The sequence below is a fragment of the Thermobia domestica genome, chromosome 4 (genome assembly GCF_964235325.1).
Source record: "Thermobia domestica chromosome 4, izTheDome1.hap1.1, whole genome shotgun sequence".
NCBI lineage: Eukaryota > Metazoa > Arthropoda > Insecta > Zygentoma > Lepismatidae > Thermobia > Thermobia domestica.
Genome location: NC_137457.1, coordinates 236,599,707 through 236,619,051, shown reverse-complemented (window position 1 = coordinate 236,619,051; position 19,345 = coordinate 236,599,707). Strand labels below are relative to the sequence as shown.

At 35.6% G+C, this 19,345-nt stretch overlaps 1 protein-coding gene across 1 annotated transcript in view; it reads right to left on the bottom strand.

Annotated features, from left to right (window-relative positions):
• LOC145683063 (uncharacterized) overlaps positions 1–19,345 on the bottom strand; it is a 334,454-nt gene that overhangs the window by 9,377 nt on the left and 305,732 nt on the right. The window contains exon 13 of the mRNA XM_081754422.1: positions 16,947–17,123. Within this exon, the coding sequence (XP_081610548.1) occupies positions 16,947–17,123 (177 nt within the window). The remainder of the gene's footprint in view (positions 1–16,946; positions 17,124–19,345) is intronic.

Sequence of the window (19,345 nt, the reverse complement as noted above, 5' to 3'; positions counted from 1 at the left end):
AATTTCGTTGTTGTAGTACCAGCTGTTTGGTTTAGGATTTTGTTCTGCTATATTGGTTTTCAGATGGCGATATTTTGAACCGTTTATTGCTTTTCGTACATGTCTAGTGATACTGTACTTCAATAGTACAATTCGTTTTTCAGACACGACTCGTTGACACATTGATATTTTGATCGGCCATATTGGGTTCAATACGTCAACGTTCGCAAAATTTCAAACCAATAGATGTGTGGTGTTCATACATATATCAATCTGCAAAACATTAAGTCAATCTGCTCATGGGAAGTGGTTGAGAGCTTGCTTGCAAAAGTCGATTGGCATGACCTTTGGGCTGCCATATTGTATTTATCCTTTGCTGTCGGCCCAGCATAACCGGCATTCCTTCGTGGCCCTCCTCTATCTAAACATGTGCGCAATATCCGAATCCTCACTTCTTTGGAGAGAATCTTTAGTTCTGAGTAAAGTAATTAAAATTACCATCATATTGTGAGAGGTGATAATAATTAGAAATAATGAAAGTAAAAGGCAAGAAAATCATTGAAGTGTGCCTAGGCTGACGATGAAGACTATGTTCTTCGAAAGTACTTCCTAGTGATGTGGTTTGTTTCTTGCGGTGATTATTAGCCTTTTACTTACATTATTTCTAATTAAAATTACGTTCAATATGACTGTAGTAAGACACTACAATCAATGCAATGGCAAAATCGTTGGTACCTTCTCTGTAATATTTTAGTCTTACAATGTTATCATCAACATTTGAAAGTTGCCTTCGAAGTGATAAATCACTGGAGGCCTCAAATCTCTGGAAAAAGTTGCGCAAGGTGTGTGAGCTAAACCGATTTCCATCCATCTGCCGATGAAATTTCCCTCTTGTACAACTCTTGAGCTGTTACTGGTCTCTAATCCTATATATAATGTTCTTTACGCCTTTTGAATAGCAACGTAATACTTTCATCGAGTACATATATGGCAAGCGAACTTGCTTCCCGATTTCCCCTTTTAATTCTTCTAATTTATCAATCTAATTGGTTAAGATAACGCTAAAAGGATCACATTGCTTCTCATATTTCGATCTATAAAAGTGCTTACACTCGATCCTTCGCTTGCGTTTGCAGTTTAATCCATTCCCGTATCATCCACCAGGTTCATTAATTCACACACTGACGCGACATGGTCTCAATCATCGATGCCTTTTTATTTTAACTCTAGCTTTCTATCATAGAAGGAAAGACTTGTCTCATAACATTAGAGAGCTAAAAACCGATCTTTCGAAATGGCATATCATACAACAGATTAGGATTTAAAGATGTCTCATGTGTTGTTTAAATATTATATCAATGGGTGAAACAATGTTTGGAGTCTAATGGGAAATAGCATCAACATTAGACTGACAGAAAATAAAGAACAGTGAAAGAAACTTCTCAGCTTAATTGATTTACTGATTGAATTTTGGCACCTGTTTTCTGAATTTTAGTTATATTAAAAAGATAATCCCGTTTAGAAAGGTAATTGTACCACAATCCAATGTAATTATATCCGTTGTATGTTCAAAAACAGAAAGAAAAAAGTCATTAAGCAGTAAAAGGGCGCTAAAAAGTTCAAAATCGAAGTTCCAGCTAGAGCACAATATTCAGCTGTAATCCTAGAATTATTATAATACATACGAACGTTAGAGGCAAAAAAAGGAAAATTGAAAGTTTGCTATATTGCTTTCATGGGAAACATTTCGATGTACGTACATCTGTTAATTTTATACATAGAAAATTATACTATTTCCTTATTACATTACAAAGTTAGTAACGTCTATTATCATAATATCCGAAAACTATTAAATTTGATTTAATTGTTTATACTGGATGGTAAGAAACTATTTGAACAAATTTCGGCAGCTGATTCCCAACACCGAAACCAGCAAAAATGACTGTATTCTCGTGTTACTTGTTCACACACTCTTAATTATTAGACTATAGGTGTTGCCTTTTAATTAGTAATTATTATTTATTAGTATGCCATCCATATGCTACACGTTGTACACTATGCTTCTCTCTCCCTCTCCACTGTTGCCAACTTACATAGTGTTGCCAGATACAATTCCAAGATTCATACCATAGTACCATACACCTTCCCCTTTTACAAGTTAAGTACTACAATATTCTTTAGATATAATATTTCATCCAGTAAGGTTGTTTTATTTGCCTATTAGATCTTCTTACGTTTTCTGAACTACACACATTAGATCTATTTTCACTTATATTATTTTGTTCACCTACATGGTCATTGTTTTACTGTGATATATGTTCAGTACCCTGTACATTAAGTTGAATGTTATTACCAATTTCCTCCGATACATTATTAAAACTACGAATATTTAACGATTTCCGTAAGTGAATTTTGTTTCTGCGATATACTCCATTATTCCTATCCCCTACCAAATACGATCTAGGAGTTTTTCCGCTTGTACAACTTGACCTGGTATCCAATATTTATCTGTCTGTATTAACAATTCTGTTCTGGTTGCAAATCCTCTCTGGCAATAGCCAATTTGTCATAATATTTCTTATCATTTTGCTCTTTGTGAACGAGCACATTATCTACATTTTCTTGTACCTGTAATTTTAATAACTCTTTGTGGATTGGCAACTTGGTCGTATCTCAATAACTGATTAAGATTTGTATTGGTGTTAAATTACCATTTAAAATTGGGGAATTTCTGTATTCTAACAATGCCATAGCATAATCTTTATTTTCATTATGACACTTTCTCAAAATTCATTTTCCTATTCGAACCGCTTCTTCTGCAAGACCACTTGATTGTGGATACCTGGGACTACTTGTTACAATAGAAAACTTCCAATTTTTAAAATTGAAAACCTTCTCTTCAATTGAACGGTATATTATCGCAAATGACAATTTTAGGTATACCATGAGTTGAAAATATAACTTTGAGCTTGCTGATCTCAGCTCATGTTTTAGATTGCTAAAACAAAGGAATAATTTCTAACCACTTTGCATAATAATCCATTAGCATTAGATACGGCTTTGCACTAAATTCTAAAATAGCAATGCCAACCTTTTCAAATGGTAATTCTGGTAAAGCATGAGGTAACAATGGTTCTTTACAGTTTGATGCTCTACATTTTTCACATAGTGTACATTTAGGCACTACATTTTCAATATCAGTTGCTAACTCTGGCCAATGCATGATTTGATAGCCTTACCTTTTGTTCCAATGACGCCAAAATGACCTTCATGTAATTGATTCAACATTTGTTTCCTTAAACTTGTAGGTATGATTATCTTTCTACCTAAAAATAAAAGACCATCTTCCACGATTAAGTCGTGGCGTAGCTTATAGTAGTGCTTGACATCATCATCAACTAACCGCTTATTATTAGGCAACCTCTTATGATTTAAGCTTATCAGTTTAGTAAGTTCCGGATCTGCCAGTGTTCCTTGTAGTAATGCTCGCTTGCGTTTTCCACTTACTTGTATATTTACAGTTAAACTATGCACTAACTGATTTACAAAATCATCTTGCTCACCTGTTTCAGGTAGGTAAGATCTTGACAATAAATCAGCAATATACATATGTTTACCTTGTAGATACACCAATTTTAGATCATATTTGAAAAATTTCAGCCTCTTGCGCTGCAATCAGTTAGATGGTATTTGTGCTCCATTTTTTTAATTATTGATAACAATGGTTTATGATCAGTCTGAACTGTTACGCTTCTACCGTAGACAAACGTGAAATTCTTGTACACCTACTACAATACTGAGAAGTTCTCTTTCTATTTCAGCATAATTTTTCTCATCATCCGTTAAACTACGTGAACTAAACGCTAAGAGAAACCCTTCTTCTATTAAACAACATATACCTTCACTTGACGAATCACATTGTAACATTATCTCCTTATGACTATCAAAAAATTAACCAGTACAGGCGAATTTGATACCTTTCTTTTTACCTCTTTTAAGCACTGAATGTTTCGGTAACCATTGCCACTCAGTATCTGCCTTCAAAATTCACGTAATGTTGCAATTAGTGTTGAACAGTTTTGAATGAATCTATTTAGATACTCTACCATTCCTGAAGTTATTTTGAAATTCTTATTTTTGGGTTCTTTTAACATAGTAATATCATTGATCATATCCGGAATTGGTTTCGTTTCTTCTTTTCAAAATATATTTCCCAAATATTTAACTTCAATCACCTTGTACTGAAATTTCTTACAATTAAATTTTACACTTAATGCTCTAGCCCTATCAATTACCTGTTTCAGAATTTTATCATGTTCTTCTTCTGTTTTTGCGGCGATTAACAGATCATCAAAATATAAGACAGTACCCTTAATATCTCAAAATATATGACAATACCCTTAATATCTCAAAAATTTATCTCATTTAGTTTCTGAAAAACCTCTGGAGAAACTGAAAGACGAAACGGTAATATTAGAAATCTACAACAACCATATGGTATGTACTAAATGTGCACAATTTACTACATGATTCATCTAATGCAACACAATAAAACCCATCTTTTCAATCAAGCACACTAAACATACTTCTATTACTTAGCTTCGAGCTAATTTCTTCAACAGTAGAAATAAGTGCGTGATTTATCTTAGGGGCTTTATTTCAATCTTGTGGATCTAAACATAATCTCAGTGATTTGTCTGGTTTCTTCACTATTATTAGTTACATACCCAAATCTCTGGGTGATCTTCCCTACAAATTATTTGTTGTTTTCCCAACTTTTCTGTTTTTTTAGATTAGGCCTAATAACTAAAGGTACCCTGCTAGGTGGATGTGCTATAGGCGGCACGTCTTCATTTATTGACAAGTGAAGTTTATGTTTGTACTTGCCTACTCCTTCAAAAAATATCTTATTCGCAGATATCACCTCATCTTGACTGCATAGTTTTACAGGCTCAACCTTCATTCTCTGAATTAATTTAAGTTTGGTACATGCATCAACACAAAGTAAAGGCGTATACATGTTGGGTGAATTATCAACTACAACAAAGTCGAAATAACCCTCTTCTTTATGAACTGAGCAATTTAATTTTACTATAATTAATGGATTAATTTTAGCACCATTATACACTAACTAACTCTATGGCCTATGGAACCCGCAGGTTCAGTGCCGCGTTCACAAAAGCTCTCCACTGACTTCTATCCTTAGCTAATTGCATCCAGTTTCTACTTTGTATTCCTATCTCTGCGAGATCCATCTTAATATTATCCTCCCATCTGCGCCTAGGTCTTCCTAATGGTCGTTATCCTATGGGACTTCCAGTCAAGACTTTGAAAGCGTTTCTACTTTCTTCCATTCTAGATACATGACCTGCCCACCTAAGCCTCCTAGACTTGACGACCCTAACAATGTTGGGTAAACCGTATAAACTATGTAGTTCCTCGTTATGAAGCTTCCGCCATTCCCCATTCTCGTTCCTCTTGGATCCGAATATTCTTCTCAGGATCCTGTTCTCAAATACTTTCAGTCAATGTTCTTCCCTCAGAGTAAGTGACCGTGTTTCGCAACCATACAGAACAACAGGCATGATTATCGTTTTATATATTTTAAGCTTCAAATTCTTCGACAGAATTCGCGACGACAAGAGATTTTGAACCGAATAGTAACACGAATTCCCTGCTTTTAGTCGACATTTAATTTCTTCGTGAATATGATTTTCGTCTGTTAATATTGATCCTAAATAGTTGAAAGTATCCACTTTATCAAAAGTATTATTTAATATTTTAACGCCTCCACAATTTGCCGTATTAAGGTCCCGACGCACTTCCATGTATTTAGTTTTCTCTGCATTTACTTCTAAACCCATGTCCCTGCAAGCATTTAATAAGATCTCTGCATTTATTTCTACTGTTCTCCTATCATCCCCTATTAAATTTACATCATCAGCATATGCCATCACCTGGTGAATACCGTTCAACTGTAGGCCCTGGTTGCTATCTTTGATTTACCTTATAGCGTATTCCAGCACAAAGTTAAATAATAATGGCGACACTTCCAATACCAAATTTGTTGGATGCATTTTGGATCGAATCTGACATTCATTTAATATTTATAACGACAGTACATTAACTTTAGCTATCGAATTAAATTTAAACATAATAGGTTTACCTGCTACCATGAGCTCTTCTACCCACTCATCCTTCTTAGTTACATTAATTTGTAAGGTTTCACCACATCCAGATACATTACTTCTTCTTCACTTTTAGTACCCGGCACATTATTTGACTTTACTTGTTTTACGTGCTTAAATTTACAACCTACTGCAAAATGATTTAGCCCCCTACATTTGTTACATTGTTCCCCATAAGCCAGGCACTTCGCTTTTCCGTGTCTTGTGTTGCTGTTTTTACAAAGATATTCACCTTTGCACTGTTTTACATCGATCTCGCCGCAACTTTTTGGGACGCTGATCCTGTAGAAGGGTTCACCAGGGTACTTCTTACCATTGTAACATTCTTCTTCTCTTCCTGTTCTGTATAGTTTCCGCTTGTTCTCTGGACAGTTCAGCGGCAGTTCCAATTCAATGGCTTGCTCTTAAGTTAAGTTCTTCATGTATAATATTCTTTCTTGAAGCTGTTTATCACGCACTCCAAATAATATTCAGTCTCTCACCACTGAATCGGTTTGATCCCCAAACTCACATGTTTTCACTAACTTCTTAAGTTCAATCACGAAAGAATCAAACAATTCACCTTGTTCTTGCACATGTGAATGCAAAATATAGCTTTCCACCACCACAATTTTCTGGGGACTTGCATATGTTACGATTGCCTGCATTACTTGTTCATAATTATTTTTATTTTCCTCACTAAGGTTAAATGTATTAAACAAGACCACAGCTTCCTCCCAAATTACATTAAGTAATATAGCTACTTTTGATCTGACGATATATTTTCTAGGTCAGCTGCTTTAAGGTATATTTCAAATTGCTGCTTAAATTTATAACGTAATCGTTATATATCTTTTAAACTACCCTCGTATATGGAAGAGGATTTCCTTGATTCAACACACATCCGGACAAAATTCATGGAAAACAAAAACCTGCGAAGTTTTTTCGCTCACAAGTTTTTCTGCGTGTGTGTGGTTGTTCGCCCTCTTCTCTCTCATATGGCATAATACGAAAGAAGAATTTCGGTTAGCTTAGTCTTCTCCTCACCTTTGTGCAAGCTGAATTGCGAAGGAAAAAGGCAGCACCGGAATTTATGTTATAATGTGCATATTTTGTGATAAATATTGATTATTTATATCGCAGTGTGTCTAAATGTCATTAATGTGCTTTTAATAATAATATAAGACTGTACAACAACTAATCAGTCAAATTCTATCAGTGAAGCAACTACTTAAAAACTCAATGTTTAACAGGAAATATTTTTGTTCTAATAACGTATTCATACGTCTTCATTGTAAAAGAGAACTGTGACGTTCTAAAAAGAAGCGTGGACAGTGGGTAATGGGAGCTGAGGAGAGAAAGACGACCGTGCTAAGTGTCTTCGATAAATCCCACTCGAACAATTTTTGCACAATGAAAATATTACAAAAGTTGTGTTTTTGATATTGCTGGATGCTGTGGTCCGTTTAATTAGACATTTCCCGTTCAAAATTTATATACGAGAATATGAAGGAAAGCGAGTTTGACAGTTGAATTGATTAGTTGTAACACCTGCCTGTCGGAGAATAGCCATCCACAAGAAGACACTACCAAAAGAAGAAAGGAATCCATATTTCTCATAATGAAAAATAACTGAATTGTGTTTAGATTTTAATTATCAATTCTCAATCCAATAATCATGTACGCAATATGGACAGTGTAACCGGCAGTAATAATCGCGTGCGAATCTCCATTGTAATCATTGGGCCACTAAGCAAATACAAATACCCGCATAGTGCATATTTGTAATGTAGAATTATAGTTGTGTCTACGAGTTAAAGTGTTATAATAAATAAATAATTCCTACATTAATGAATTTTCTTTAGGTCCCATTGAAGTCAACATTTATAACAAAAATTAATTAGGTTAATTTCATTACATGGTGTGCATAGTGTTATAGGTGCATTTAGTGTATAATTTATTGCAGTTTTAATTGAAATATGTTCATGATGATTTAATAACCAGAAAGATCTCAGGTAACATTTGGATATAGTTATGCGAATTTTACATTGAATTGTGTCTCATGCAGTTGACGTAGTACAATACAACATTTCGCTTGCTACCTAGACAACAATTAAGTGATCAAGTTAAATACGTTTTAACTCTCCCCGATTTCTGCGGATTTCTCCCCGAGGTTATGGGAGACATGATCATTGTCCGGACTAAGGGTATTTGAGACGACTGAACAATGAAATTTAACGTTCAGCCGTACTTATACTGAGTTGTCTCGTCAGTGACGGTGGGTACATGGAGGAAAACCCTTAACATCTCCATGTGTTGACGTTTTCACAGCAGGACACATTGGTTCGAATTCCAGTTTTTAGTATAATTTAGTATAATCTCGACTAAGCTCTCTATGGGAGAGCAGTATTACGAACCTAAGTACCGTTATAAATTTCCGACAATTTTCACATAAGTTTTCTGAAAAGCTTAGGTCGATTGGTACCTTTGCTGATTCCATAATTGTCCGCAGGATTGTCCACTGAGGTCCACGATTTAACATGTCACCATGCATTATCGTGTTACTTGGTCACACACCCTTAATTATTACAGTAGAGGTGATGCTTTTCAATTAAAAAATACTATTTGTTATAGTTATTTTATTAGTATGCCGGCCATATGCTACACGTTGTACACTCTGCTTGTCACTCGCTCCACTATTGCAAATGTACACACTACTGCCTGATACAATTGGAAGATACATACAATACAATGTCCTCTCTAACTTTGGTCAATGAGGGATAGTTTCGGCGATATAAGGTGCCGGAAGCGTGGAGAAAATGAACTTAAGAAGGCTGTGATTCAACACCTACGCAACCTAGAAAGTGCGGTTTAAAATATGACACTCAAAGTTATAGCTGTTCGATTAAAAAATGTTTGTTTCAAACCTCTGCAAAATCAGTGCGAGGGATTTCCTATAACCCGGCAAGTAAAGATTGGTCGAAATCGTTGTGGATGGAGAGGTTTCTAACCTGATAAGCATAATTCGTCATAATTTCTTACGTAATAAGACGATATGTCAAACCGATACGAACAGGATGAATCATAAATGTGGAAGCAAGTAATGAAAAATGCTCAGAATATATCTCCAGCAAACATGCGTTCAAAGCAACTGAAATCTAAGAAGTAGCATTATAAGCACAAATGCTGTGCAAGTTGGATTTAAACAGCATATGAGGATGTGAGTCGTGTAATCTCGCGAAATGATTCTGGACATCAGAGTAAACTAACAAGGTTCCAACAGTTTGGGTTTTACCCCGTCTACTAAGTATTTATGTGTCAGTAGCGTATGAAAATCCTATGCCAGGAGCGAAGGTGGTCGATGAGGTAATCATGAACGAAAGGCTCGATACGGAAAAACAGGGAATTCTGAATACACAAAAATTGGATATGCAACTGCAAATGTGGTAGCAGCTGATGTCATTAGAAACAAAGAACCCACATGTGCACGAACAATCGCTTAATCACGAGCAAGCACTGAACACTGATTGGACTGTATTATATCACTATGACCCGTATCTCGAATACGTATTGCTGACACATGCAGGCGTGGTAACCATAGCAAATATACTCACACAAACAAAGCGCTGAAAGGGTAACATACTGAGGTAGAATAGTAATACAGAACATAATACGATACAACTAGTACTAGTACTATGACCACGAATAATAATAATATATGATGATGATGATGATGAAGAAGAAGAAGGAGCATAGGTCGTCTCATGTTAGCAGATACCTGAGTTACCGTGGCTTCACTGACCACTGGGTCGCGACTCGGGACGTTTGAGTTGGTAAATGACTTGTGGTTACGAATAAATTCTAACTTGGAGCCACCTGTATGCCGATAGTGGAACTGTTAATAAATACGTGAAGAAGAACCTGCGCGACACGCAACTAGCATAGTCTTGTGGAGACGACTTCATGTTCAGAGTACTAACCAGAGGAATAATGGTTCGCTCCTACTGTAGTATTAAACTGGATTTTCCTTTTGTGTACTGAAGTTACGAAAAAGCTAAGATACATTTATATAATGATTTAGGTTGTTATGGTCTATAACAACGGAAGTAAACGAGAGTCTGGGGAAGAAGGGAATGTCTTTCGAATGAAATTTCGTGATACAAACAGCTCATTGGCAACTTCTGGCTGTTGAGCACAAATAACAGCACACGACAACTCGCACCCTGGGAGGCTTTGTTTGCGCGATAGACAGCCCCTCTGTTATACATGAATGATCGATTGTTCGTGGTAGCGCAATGATAGCAGAAACTGAAGGCACTAAGGGCACATCAATTACAACAGTGTCTCTGTGCTGATGCGTGTTGCAGTGAAATTGGACTTCGTATGTCAGCAAAATGGCTGAATATTCGCAACGGGAACAGGTGAACATGCTTTTTATTTATGGGCAGGAGAATGCAAGAGAGCGAGCAGCAGCATGATTGTATCAGGAACAATTTTCAGATCAACAAGTTCATCAGACATTTGTTGCTGTGTATCAGCGTCTACCTAGCGTTTAAAACTGGCACACTATTCCCTTGGTAGAACATCGGCGGAAGACCGCGTCGAGTGCGCACACCGCAGCTTGAGAAACATGTGTTACAAATGTAGAAAACGATCCTGGTAAGACTGGTGGCTCGTGAGACGAATGTCTTGCATGTGACGATTTTAGCTATTCTTCACGCTAATGCGTTGTATCCGTATCAAGTGCAAAAGGTACAAGAACTAATCAATGCGGATATACTCCCGCGGGATGTCTTTCGTTGGGGGTTTATTCGTCAGAATAGAAACAATTTGGCGTTGCTGTTGTCTGTATTGTTTACGGAGGAAACTACATTCAGTATAATGGCATTAGAAACTTACACAACACACATGTATGAGTCTAAAAAAATGTACAATCGCCATCAGTCACCAACAACGCTTTTGCATTACTGTGTGGGCGGATATTCTCAGAGATCAGCTAGTAATTCCCTATCTTCTTCCGCAAAGACAGAATGGTGTTGTATATGAGCATGTCTTGCATGAGAAGGTTCCTGTATTGCTGGAGAATGTGCCCTTAGTAGTGTGCGAACATATGTGCTTCATGCACAATGACACTCCTTGCTCACTTGCGAGCAGATATACGCCAGAATCGAAAGCACACATTCTGAAGACAAGGAACGGAGGGGGCTTTCTCATGGCCTCCCTGGACTCCCGAACTCAATTCTCTGGACGTTTATCTTTGGGCTATTTCAAGGGTGTGGTATATGGTACCTCAGCTCCTATTATCAACGTGGTGGAGCAACGTCTCGGGACGCCTGTTGTGCTGTTCGTAGCACACTGGGATTTTCGTGCGGGTTAGACGGTCCATACGTGCATCACTACTCATGAAAGTCACTTCGAGCAGCTGCTGTAAGGCAATTCATGTAAGCCCTCTAAATTGTACACTCGAGTTTCTACTCATTCTTTGGTTATTTCATTATAGTTTTGACCTATCCGTATTTGTTGTCTTTAGTCTTATGTTACATTGACCAGACATATAAGCCTGGTTATGGCAATTTTTCCCTCTTCAACTTGCACAGCATATATTAAGTCATCCGACATTTTCGATGGGTACAAGGGTTTATTGAAGAACCGAGACTGGGTAATGTGTTTATGATGCGACTTCTTACATTTCCGTGGCTTGAAAGCATGTTTTCCTCGAGAAATATTCTGAGAATTTTTCATTGATTGCTTTCACATTTGGAAGCCACCGTGTTTGAGATATGAACTTATTACTAGGGACGTGAAATTTTCGTTTTATTTTATACCTGAAATCGGTGTTATTTTTCGCGATTTAATACAAGCAAATAGGGGTTATTTGCTTTATTCTGTAATGGTTTAGGAAAGCAAGTATATTGTAAATACAAAGAAATTGCTCTGAGAAAGTTAATTAAAAGAAAATATAATTTTAAATTTAAACGAATATTTTTAAATGTTGACATATTAAATTTAAAAGAATAAATCATATTTTTGGACTTACAATCTGAGAAAAACTGGCTCGATATCTACCTAAACTTAGATTTATTTAATGTATGACTCGAATGCATATATGAATTAAAATACACCGCAGCGTTTCTCAATATTTTCTTCACTTCAAAATAAATAAATAAATAAATAAATAATAAAAATAAATTCACAATACACTTGGATCATTCCACGTCAAATTGCCTAATTTTAAAACATGACCGTGCTTCAATGTCTCAGATTTTCTTCAAAATAATTTCATACATGAATACCAATGAAATTATGCTAAATTAATTTTTACCGCTTTTTGGAAAATGTGAATTTTGCTTTAATTTCACTTTCCGCCGCTCAGCATCATGAAACTAAAATTACCATAACATCCTTATTTTTTCAGTTGTTGGGCTCGTCCAGATGTCAAATGAAAGCTTAATTTTCGCTCTTCCATCTGACTGTACACTGTCAAACACTAATGGGCATACAAAGCCAATTTTAGTTTTTTTATACAAATTGTGCTATTGCTCAAAAGTTACAACTATGAAACTTTTGAAACTTTTTTGTACGTTCATCTTAACCCATGTATTGTATGATTAAAAATTAAAGAGAGTGTTTTTGTATTTTTAATTATTATTTTTCAATATTTTACATGTACGGAAATATACAGTTTTAAGTTTTGTTACAAATTTTCATTGCTCGTAAGTTACAACTATGAAACTTTTGAAACTTTTTAAATAAAATCATCTTAGCACATACATGATATAGTTAAAAATAAAAAGGGTGCTTTTGGTATTTTTGTAATTATTATTTGTTTGGTATTTTAGATGTACGGAAATATACAATTTCAATTGTTGTTACAAATTGTGTCATTCCTCGTAAGTTACAACTATGACACTTTTGAAAGTTTTTAAATAGAATCATCTTAACACATACATGATATGGTTAAAAAATAAAACGGGTGCTTTCGGTATTTTTGTAGTTATTATTTTTTACTTCACAATGCAAAATTCATGAATCGGTCTGCGCTTTCCATATTCTACTGACCAGAAGGCGAAGAATTTTGTTTGGTACTTTTGAAAATATCATCTGGGAAGTTTCTGTTCCATCTCTTACAAGCCAATCCGCCCGGACGTACGCAATTGAAAGCAAAATTTAAAAATATATCATTTCGTCAGTGCAAGCAATGAGCTTTTAAATATAAGACAACGATTTTCATATAAATCTACATAATTTTGAGAGGTATTACTGGTATGTATGTTTATTGCTTTCATCTATGTACATAAGTCTATTATTTCTTATTTTTGTTGATAGGTTCTATAATAATCAGTCAACCCTTTATATTCCTAGGCCTGTATTTTCCATTCACAAAAATTATTACAGAAAGGCATTCCTCCTTCTTATTTACTCATACCAAGTAAATGCAAACCAATCCTATAAAAAGTTACAAAAGTTTGATAGTTGTAAGCGATGATACAATTGGTAAAAAAGAAAATCATAGTTAAAGTACAAAAATATAATATTATGGTAATACCAAAACTGTGCATTACACCAATTCTATCTTTAAGCATACCTAACATTTACGAAGATGATTATTGTAAAAAGTTTTAAAGTGTGACAATTCTCACTTCAGAGTAGGAATGGTCAAAATTTTCCGGAATCGGAAATTTCACTTACCGGAATTTTTCCGAGTTCCAGACTTTTTCGAATTCCGAAATTTTTTCAATTTTATTTTCCGGAATACGGAAAGTAAAAATTCCGGAATTGGCCATCACTACTTCAGAGGAAAGGCATAATCTGTTACCAACAGTAAAATGGACATTTCTGTACATTAAAAACACAAATGAAAATAATAATAGGAATAATTGCAAAAATAACAATTAGTAATAATTGGAAAAATTACCAAAAGTACCCGTTTTATATTTTAACCATATCGTGTATGTGCTAAAATGATTGTATAGAAAAGGTTTCAAGAGTTCCACAGTTTTAATTTACGAGTAATGACACAAGTTGCAACAACTACATTTCCCTACATTTCCCTACATGCAAAATACCAAAAAATAATAATTACAAAAATAAAAAGCACCATTTTAGTTTTTAACCATATCATGTGTGTTCTAAGAGAATTCCATTTAAAAAATTTCAAAAGAGTCATAGTTGTACTTTACGAGCAATGACACAATTTGTCACAAGAATTAAAACTATTTCCATACCTGTAAAATACCAAACATATAATAATTACAAAAATATCAAAATCACTCTTTTTATTTTTTATCCATCTCAAGTATTTGTAATATGATTCTATTTAAAAAGTTTCAAAAGTTTCATAGTTGTAACTTACGAGCAATGACATAATTTGTAACAAAACTTAAATTTTACGTACATGTAAAATATTTATTAAAAATAATAATTACAAAAATACAGAAAACACCCTCTTTGTTTTTTAATCATACCATGTAGGTGTTAAGATGAATGTACAGAAAAAGTTTCAATAGTTTCATAGTTGTAACTTTTGAGCAATGGCATAATTTGTAAAAAAAAAAAAAAAAAAAAAAAAAAAAAAAAAAAAAACTAAAATTGGCTTTGTATGAACATTAGTGTTTGACAGTGTAACCTTTTGCAAGGTTTCTTAAGATCTGCTGAAAGGGCAAAACGTAAGCTTTCATTTGACACCTGGATGTGCCAAATAACTTTAAAATAAGGAGGTTATGGTAATTTTAGTTCCATGATGCTAAGTGCCGGAAAGTGAAATTGAAGCAAAATTCACATTTTTCAAAAAATTATCTCCGGCGCCCATTTCTCATCCAAAAAATCGGAAAAAATTAGTTTAGCATAATTTCAATGGTATTTATGTATGAAAAACTTTTGAAGAGAATGAGACATTGAAGCACAATGCTCTAGGTGATTTCACATGGAATGGCCCACTTATCTAAAACGCAATTCATAACATAGTGTTTCTTAACATTTTCTTCACTTCCAAAAAGATTCACAATATACTTAGGTAAAACGAAATCCATATCATTATCAACACACATTTTCACTTAATGGCAAATTCATAGTTCCTTCAATATTTCTTACTTTTGAAAGGACAAAATTGTCAATATTTCCACATTTTCTGCTTTAAGGTTTTGCCTCCTTTCCGTGATTACAAAGTTATATTCTAAAAATATCTTTCAGAATGAACGTTGGAAGCTGGCAAAGATATTGCTTCAAGGGCACAAGCAGCAAAATCTTTGTGTTCACTTTGCAGTACAAGAAGGATTGCCTGGAGATTCACTTCTTTCCCGTTATCTAGATATTCTCACGCTATCTTTCACGGATAAGTAGGCTCTAGGAAACTCTAGCGGTGACAGTTTATCCAACACGTTTACATGTTTCAGTTGCTTTAAAAATTCGGATGTCACACTATTCAAGATTCAAGAATAAACTGAGTGTTGAACACTTGGTGTAGAAATTGGAACGCGTGTTTGGGAGGGTCAGTTTACATGAGATCTTCCAGTTTCTTCACTAACTAGACCCACACTCGAGAACATTCTTGAAAGATTCTCTCTCATACATTGAATGCCAAATTCGACAATGTTGAAGTCCTTAAATCGGAGATTACATCTTTAAAAGGTGAAGCCATATTTAAGGTCTTGAAGCTTACTGACCAGAAGGTGGGCAGTGGTGTACGTCGATCCTTAAAGAAATTCAATGATCTGAACCAAATCCGAGGCATGATCCTGGACAAAAATTCTCAAGCTTTCACCGTGCTTAGTTCCTTCGTCTCAAATTGGAAAGAAAATCCATTCCAGCATTTGAAATACACCCCATGTCCTCTCTGTGCGACAGATTCTATTTTCGTTCAAGGTCAGTTCCCTCATGCCACACATTTGCTCCTCGGGCAGAAGTGGGCCGAACAAAGCGTGGAATTTCGCTCAGGGACAAATTTTCACTAACCAACCGGTCTAAAAATAACAGGACTGATGTTCTTCTGTTAATCACATTTTGTTGCATAGGAAACTCGTGTTATTTTATTAGTTTCCCGGCCAAGATGGAGACTGCGCGAATCTATCGCTTTATGTAGAGCACTTCGGTATTATTTTGAAAAAAAGTACCAAATTCGCGTTATTTCGCGATTTAAAAACACCAAAAACGACCTTCTATCATATAAATAGTAAGGTATATCTATATTTTTACGTATTTGAAGTTTCCGATATTATCGTAAAACCGAAAACTTCACGTCTCTACTTATTACGTACAAATTATGACGAATCATGGTTACCAGGTGGGAAACCATTCCATCCACAGCGATCTTGACCCATCTATACTTGCCAGGTTATAGAGGATCCGTACGCTCCGTTGGGGAATCCATCGCACACATCTTTCTGAGGTCTGAAACTTACATTTTTCAATCGAGTAGTTATGACTTCGAGTATCATGTTTTAAACCGCACTTTCTACGTTTCGTTGGTTTTGAATTACTGTCCTCTGAAGTTCATTTTCCCAGGCTTTCGACACCTTATATCTACGAAACTATCTCTCACTGACCAAAGTTCGAGAGGACTTTATTGCTGCTTTCGGTATCGGCAATCAGCAACCGAAGTTTGTCCAAATAGATTCTTTACCATCCTGTACGTGATAATATACTTTGTCTCAAACCAAGATTCCATATCCCACAAGATCTACGAATGTACAAAATAATCACTAAAACCAAACGGAAGATACGAATTTAGCACACTAACACCCATTTTTCATCGAATTAATACGGCTGGTCCATACTTAGTATTTAAAACAGACATTATCATACCTCAAGTTCCACAACTTTCGATCTGAGTTCCTCACATTCAGTTTCAAGTCTTATATGTACTTTTCTTGCTCTATCCATGTACAATTGCTGCTTTCTACACATAATCAAATTCTGTTGAATTTTCTGGATTGCTCCCTGAATCTCGCCTCTCACTGTCGACATCTCTCGTGATAATATCTGGAAGAAAGAAATACATTACTGAAACTTAGAGAAAATACATATTGTACTTGAATATATCTTGATTACATATACTATAAATGCACTTATTAATGGTATCATGATGCAGAAAATGTCTTAATTTGTACAGGATGGGTGAAGATAAACTGAATCCAAATCAAGTGATGTACATATGAACTGCGAGACATATTGTACAAACAGATCAAAATCAAAGACGTAGTTACACGCGTTCCTTTATTTGTACAGATACTGCCGGAAACGTTGACCATTATGTTCCAGGCAGAATACGTCTTTGGAACGCATATGGACTTTTGGCTCGATAGAACGGGTTCAGTGGGACTTGCTGCTACATGTCTTACTAGATTTTTGCGAGACTGCATTGTGAAGGTTCAGTTGCAGTATGTGGATTTGTGCATTGTTATTGTATACCTTGCGCCACAATAAAAATCTTACCTGCATAGATCAGGGGATCTTTGAAGCCACAGATATTTCGACACAGTTCTATGCAATATGAGAAATTAGTGCATTCTTTGGAAGAAAGAATGGGCTGTCGAGTTGCATTGCTGGAAATTCGCTAAACGTCTCTCGTGTTGCGTCAGTTAATCCACGAAAGGCTCGAAGATTACGGCAACGTAACGGGCTGATCTTATTGTGTCTCCGAAGAAAGTGAGTCTAATGATCCTAGTTCCTAACACAAACTACTACACTCTGATCTGTGTACAATGCAGAAGTAGCGAGAATACTTGTAGTGGGTTTTTAGAGAGACTAATACCGCACATTTGACGAATTAACGAAACTTCTGGGTGAGAACTACGATTCGTCCAACATGAAGCAGAGGTTCGGATCGAGAAAATCACCTCCGCTTTGCCGCAGTAGTAGGTAGTCATGTGCAATATTATACACTTCTAGCATGGGCTGGAAACTTCAACTTCTCTTGAGTCATGGTCTTGAAGGGCTTCAAGTCAATGTCCTTTAAGCAAGATGCACCGGTATGTTCTTCGCGACACTCCCGTCTACTGCGCCTTGTAAACTTAAGAGGTACTGCAACATCCACTGACGAATATCATCCTTCTGCACCTCCACCACTTTACAACGTGAGTTTCGTGATGTTTTGAAGGACGAATCCTCTTCGCTCAAACTTCTTTACGATTTCATGTAGGGATAATTTGGCGGGTCGATCACAGTTGAATTTAGTACGGAAGTTTTCTTATACTTCAGTGCTGTTTTGTGAGTAATATTCTTATATGAGAATTTCCTGCCCCCTCCTCCAGCAGGATTTCTGTGTCTACACTCGCGAGTGGCTTCATCTCGACTATTTTCCTTTGCAGCTGCAAGTTGTGCTTATCTCCCTTGCTTTCCCATCTCTTCGTTTAAAACTAATGTGCTTAGTTCACAGCTCGCCACTTGTAATACGAAATGGCTAGATAGAATACATTAGCGTTTTTGGTTTCTGATCGCTCACATCCGGTTCAGTTTATTTTGGCTCGTCCTGTGTGAACCCAAATATCGAGATATTCAGTGGGCACAAAACAAGTAGTTCAATCTAATTTTGTGTCTTTCAGGATATTTCCCTGACATAATTTTATAGTCAAAGATTCACTTACTCTTTGACTCACATGCAAGGAGACTCTGAGCTCGCTTGGGGCACCATTAAATTCTATTCAATTGAACAAAATTTTACCATACTTTGATCTGATGTGGAAAGATTTAAAAACATCTTTAGTAATAATCAATACTGAGTAAAATATGTCCGCTTGTCATCACTTTTTCGCATAAAAAGTAATGACTTAGAGCCACAAAAGTTTGTGCAAAAAATGTGTTCACCAGATCAAATTACGTACGAAGCCCTGTTTTCGAATTTCGGCAATGGCTAAAATATGGTGGTATCAAAATTTATAAATAAAATGTGAGAAATTCCAGGCACACCAGATATTACTGTTAAATTCATAATTATCTGTCACTGAGAAGAAACTTAATACCATCGACACTGTTCAGGTCCAAATATAGTTCCCATCGTAATAGGAATATTAAAATCGAGAAAAATAAGATAAAATCTGACAGATATTAGTGCAGAATCCATACTTTTTTGAATTGTGAAGCGCATTGGTGACATATCCGATTATATTTAAAGCAAGAGTTTGGGCAAGAATGGAGAAGGGTCCGTGAACTGACAGGGGAAAACCAAAATCGTTCCTAATATTTATTTATTACACTCATATTGA